Raw genomic sequence first — 5,804 nt, 5'->3', positions numbered from 1 at the left:
CTGCTGCCAAGGCTTTTGACTTCCTAAACTAAAACAAGATGCACAGAAAAAAAATGGGTGAGGGTGGGGGAGGACAGGGAGGAGCCTTCTCTGTCAAAAACATCAAATCTTGAACGAAGGGAAATAGTGCCCCCTCCCAAAGGTATAGATTTAAATTAAGAGGTAAGCAAGAAGCCAGTTGTTAATATAACTCCCCTGGTTTGGGGAAAGAGGGTGTAACTGAACCCCCTTACCCACCTCTTGCTGACTCCCTCTCTCCTAAGACCCTCCAAGGGTACCTATTCAGTCTGTTCTGTTTATTTTGACATTTGAATACAAACTATTACAAATTGTTATTTAAACGTTTCCTGTCCATATCTTATCTTCCCAACCAGATGGTCAGTTTCTCACTGCCAAAGAACGTTATGTGTGTACTATGAGATTTTTCCCCAATCATGCCTAGAGTGCTAGGTATCTGAATAAAAATTGTCTATGAAAAGGAAGGAGGGAGGGTCGGAGGGAGGGAGGGAGGGAGGGAAGGAGGGATTTACTGTTTTACAAGGAGGCAATCTCTAAAAGTGGCTGCTCCCACCTACAGCTGAGCCCAGGGCTGGGGGCTGGATAATGGCAGAGGAGGTGGAAGCTGCATTCCTGGATACCTCCCCTTCAGCTGCTTGGTTATCTAAGCTCAAGTTGTCCCCGACTCATTTGTTTTCTGTCTGTAGTCAACTGTTTGGCCTGGGCCAGCCAGCCCATGGATGGAATCTACTAGAGGTCATTGCTAGGTGTTGGATAAGAGAGGAATATGACAAGAGAAAGAATGAAAACAGGAAGAGCTTTGACCATCTTATCAAACATGGGCCAAGAAGAGCCAAAGTACTATGGGAACAATAAATACACTGCAAAATCAGGACGCTGCCAAATTTAGGACAGAGGACTGCCAAAAGCAGAATCCACCTTATGCCTTTCCAAATTAAGGACCCAAATAGTGTGTAACCCAGAAAAGTGACCCCTTTCTGGAGTGCCCCTGGCAGGAGAGGAGGGAGTTAGGTGGGGACTAATCCAACGCATAGCTGCCCTGTCTTCCCACAGAGCACTTGGCAAGATTCATCATCTGCTAAAACGTCTCTGTTCTTTCTCTCCAGGGCTGCAACTAGCTCATATAGCACTTGTGCAGATCTCCCTCTGGGGAGAAGCAGTGCCACAGGTGCACAGCTTGGCAAGTGGAACACAAGCACACTTGTGCAATGGACAAACTACCCAACCATACCAAGCAGCTCTATATCCCTCCACACCCACTTCCTTCAGAGGACTAGAGGAGGACTTGAACAACGGGGTGGGGCACTGGATGGCTGGAAATAACTTCCCAGTGGCATTCTTACCTCTTCATCTGTCATAACAAAGAAGTAGAAGCCAGGCATTCCCAGGGGGCAGCAAGTGGAATCAGACAGTACCAACAGAAGGGGAAAAAGAGAATTTTACTAAAGATGTCTGTTGAGAGCCACAGCCTGAGGGGCCCCACAGGCTGTGGCTCTCAACAGATGTCCAGTGAGAATAGGCATAACCTGATCCAAATCCCCACCTATTCCAAGTGGCCCAAATAACAATAGCTAGCATTTACTGAGTGCTCACTGTGGACAAGTTCCATGCTAAGTAGTGAACACAATAACCTAGAGAAAGCCATTATTTCCACATAACCTGTGGGAAACTGAAGATTGGAGAGGTAAAATAACTTACCCAAGGTCATAGTCAGGAAATAGTAGACCTGGGGCTCAAACCCAATAAAACAATCCCAGAATCCATACTTTGTTACCTTCCTGTTTTATCGAGTTTTGCTCCCTCTGAAAGACAGAGCTGCCCTTCTCTTTTCTTTGCAATTTATCATTCAGAGGGCTCATCCTGGTTGGGAATGGACTGGATTCCCAGGGCTCTCCTCCCCAATAACTTCTTCATCCAGATCCCTGGCGTCTATAGTGTTCATGGGACTGGAACTTATGTTGGGCCACACAATGCTCACAAGCAAGTAGTCCCTGATGCTGAGATTTACTCTCTGAGGGCTCATCCCCACCATCCACTGTGACCAGAGAGATCAAGAATAAAAACTGAAAGGAGAATCCTGAGGTCCTGAGGACACTTATGGCTTCTAGCCTTGGCCACAAAACCCACTGATGACCACAAGGAGAAGGTCCAGACATACATGGAGACCCTTTCTGGGCAACAGCTATTATATCCCCAGGTCATAGTATTGGGGATTGAGGAGGGTCGAGGAGCCAGAGAGACACATGAATTAGTCTGGAGGCAGCTCTGAAGAAAACTATGAAGCAGGGAGTTTGCTTTGGTGTTTTTTTTTTTTTTTTAAAGGACATGATAAGTAGGACCAGGTAAGCCAAAAGGCTATGAGGCTTAAATCATTCTTCATTCCTGCAGTGACTTCTCATTAAGAGGAGAATCTTGAAAATGAAAAAATTTCCAATTCCCAAAGGGATGGCGCTAGTGGTGAATTTATAGGCAAGACAAGTTGTTCCTCTGCTCCTTTAGGTCAAAACCCCAGCAGGGACTCTACTAAAAGACCAAGCTCTATAATAGAGTAAAAAGGCCACCCTCTGCCCCTCAACGTTTCTCACAATGAACCCAAAGGAAGGAAAAGCACAGACCTCTTAGCCACCAGATGATTCGATTCTGCATTTCCTCAGAGACATCTGAAAATAACAGACTGATTATTGCTTTCTTCTGTCTGTGGGATGACACCCCTCCCCCCCATTACATCATCTACCTTTCTAGCTCCTTATGTCTCCACCCAAAGGTGCCCTCAGCCCTCCATTCTCTCCAAGAGGTCCTCCCACTTAGGCCCAAATATCATATTCCCCTTTCCCTCTCCCTTCCTTCCACCCTCCCTCTTCACCACCATTAATGTCTTCCCCCTCCTGTAAGCCCAAGTCTCAAGTCATCTGTGCCCTACCTACTCCACGTTGATGCCAGAAAATTTACCTGAGGCCCTTATTCTTTTCAACAGCCCTTACCAGCCCTCACCCCAGCTCAGTTCTTCATCTCCACTCTCAGGAATCAGCTTCCGATCCTGCAAACCACTCTCTACTACCTTCCATTGAAAAGTTAAGCAGCATTGCCTGGAAGAGTCAATGCCTGACGCCAGGCCCAAGCATCATCATCGAGGTCATTAACTTGGAGCTCAGAGAAGCTGGCAGAAAAGTCATGGAGCATTGGGCTCAAAGATGGAACTAGATTTGACACTGGCCGGAGGGCAGCCCTGAGGCCCAAAATGAAGAGGGGGGCCTTTCCTGCCCACCCCAATGTCCCATCTCACTAAATTGGGGCTGCACTTGGGCAGTATGCTTCTTCACATACCCAGGAAGAAAGCATTAAACCTTTGAATGGGTTGTTTGATGGTGTGCTTGGGGGCCTGAGGCACTTCCCTCAATGGTACCCGACCTGGAGACTCCTTTGGTGATGGTGGTGATGGTGGACTTGCCTTCTCTCTCTGGAACATCAGGTCCTCACAGAAAGGGCTTGAGTCCATTTCAAAAAGGGACACTAAAGGGTCTAGGGGAGGAGGAGACTTAGGCTCAAAATCAGGTGTTGTCGGCCGGCTTTGGGGTATTTCAACTTCAGGATTCAGTAAGGCCCACCATGAGGAGTCAGGCCCATACCTAGGTAAGGACCGAGGGGGTAAGGGCCGAGGGGTCAGTTCCACTTCTGCATGGATGGAGGGCTTTCGGGAGGGTTCTGGATACCTGAGTGCAGGTCCTGGGGACACGTAGATAGTTTCTGGGGGCCTTTGCATTTGCTGCTTATGGACGGGCTCTGGAGTGACAAAGACGAGAGATTTGTGGGGGCCCTCAGACCCTGCTGGAGATGTCACACGCTGAGTTGACTGTCTTTGTGGAGAGATGGTGGCCTTGCGGCTGACCTCACGGCCAACCTCGCTGTCTCGGATTGGGGACCCCATGTTGGACTCCACCTCTGATGACATTATGACCTTTGGAGAATGCTTGGTCTCGGTGTAGGCAGGATGCTTGTAGAGAGTCTCAGGAGCTGAATGTGCTGCTCGGTGTCCACCATCTAAATCTTTAAGGACAGAGAGTTTGAGGGATGATGCCATTTTCATATTCCTTTGAAAGGCCTTGGGTTCTGAACGAGTTGAGCTGTGATGATCCACTTCTGGCTCTGGGCTGGCGAGCCTTCTATGGACTGTCCGATGGTCTACCACACGGCTGTGGCCATGCTCTGGGCTAGAGGGACGCTTTGGAGGTCTGACCTCACCAACACTAAAAATCTTTCGAGTGGTCTCTGTTTGTATTGCCTCATCCTTTGGATAGGCTGAAATCCTACGAGGAACTCTGACCCCTTGAGGATTCTGGACCTTGGAAGGTGGGTCTTCTTGCAAGTTATGTAATTGCAAGCTATCCTTCTGGTCCATAAAACTTAAGCGACGGGTGGACTTGGCATCGCGGGGTGAGATACGATGGCCAACTTCACGCCCTGGCTTGCTTTCACCACTTCTTCGCATTGCTTCCTCTCTGACTGGACTAAGGTGCCGATGTACACTTGTAGAATGGGAAGCCGGTGTCTGAACTTGCTGGTTCTTTCGATGAGGAGAGTGATGGCGGTGTGCCTCTGTTCTTATTCGGGTCTCAGTTCCCCGATGGAATTGTGCTGTAGAGTGGACATGCCCTGAATGTGGGGACACAAATCGAGAGTAGTCTGATGCTGAATGGGGAGTAGTGGGAAGTGCAGCTTCTAATTTTTGCTGGGGAGAAGGATTCAAAGAGACAGCAGCACTTCGGTGGCTTGAGGAAAGAAGGTACCCATGTCCCCGATGAGGGGTGGAAGTAGTAACCTCAGCCCCTTTATGTGCTGAAACTGCTACCTTGGACCCAGTTTTATTTGTCTTGACCACCTGAAAGACTGTGCCCTTCTGGGTAGATGCCATATTTTATCGCTGGCTTGTCTTCAGGATCCTAATGAAGCCTGAATATTTACCCTCATTTTTAAAAAGCTGCTGTTCTTGGACTCCCACAAAAGTGGCTGTTGTTCTGTGTGTCTCAAATAGTCCCCTTAGCTACCTTTCTGTCTGATGATGTCATAAAGGAAGAAGCTTCCTATTAAACATCCTGTTGTACATAATTCTTTAGAGAAACCCAAACAGTACCTGAAAGAAAACTGAATTTATCTTTGCACTTGACAGTACCAAACCTTTGGCCAGGTTCTTAAAAAAATCTGGATTTCTTTGTATATAGAGAAGGTTTCCTTACTCTCTCTAGGTTCCAAGAATTTTCAGAACTCATCCAGAGAAATCAGCCTGAAGAGTTATGAAACCAAGGCTACTCAAATCAATCATGCTGGGTTAGTCCCAGATTTAATAAGGTATGTTGTATTGTACAAAGTTGCCCAATTTTATTTGAAACCACACTGTATGTTAAAGTCAAAATGTAGACCTCCAAGTCACATGTGGCAGCACATGCCTGTAATCCAGTGACCCGGGAGGCTGAGATGAGGATCACAAGATCAGCCTATGCAACTTAGTGAGACCCTTGTCTCAAAATTTAAAAATGACAAGGGCTGGGAATTTAGCTCAGTGGTATAGTATTCCTGGGTTTGATCCCCAGTATATCTCCCCCCAATACACACACAAAGATAAAGCTCCAGCAATTTCCAGGTTTCACGGGTGTTTCAGTTGACTCTGGGTTAAAAATCTAGGTTACTCAAGTCTCATATTATTGGTCCTTAGTAGAAGGGATCTGGATTTAGTATCAGTTTCAATTATAAATGACTAATACCTTGGACAAGTTACCTGACTTACCTGAGTC

At 47.2% G+C, this 5,804-nt stretch overlaps 1 protein-coding gene across 1 annotated transcript; it reads right to left on the bottom strand.

Moving 5' to 3' along the window:
* Positions 1-2,589: 2,589 nt before the first annotated feature.
* On the bottom strand, positions 2,590-5,184 carry LOC131423160 (uncharacterized). The gene is made up of 2 exons (XM_058571476.1): positions 3,343-5,184; positions 2,590-2,678 (listed from the first exon to the last, which is right to left on the bottom strand). The coding sequence occupies exons 1-2, from the start codon at positions 4,925-4,927 to the stop codon at positions 2,590-2,592; spliced, it is 1,674 nt and encodes a 557-aa protein (XP_058427459.1). The 5' UTR covers positions 4,928-5,184.
* Between the last annotated feature and the right edge of the window lie 620 nt (positions 5,185-5,804).

The sequence above is a fragment of the Marmota monax genome, unplaced genomic scaffold (genome assembly GCF_021218885.2).
Source record: "Marmota monax isolate L192 unplaced genomic scaffold, Marmota_monax_Labrador192_F-V1.1 WCK01_AAM20220418_F8-fsc00064, whole genome shotgun sequence".
Taxonomy (NCBI): Eukaryota; Metazoa; Chordata; class Mammalia; order Rodentia; family Sciuridae; genus Marmota; species Marmota monax.
The sequence above is the reverse complement of the archived record's forward strand: the minus strand, read 5'-3'. Positions and strand labels throughout refer to the sequence as shown.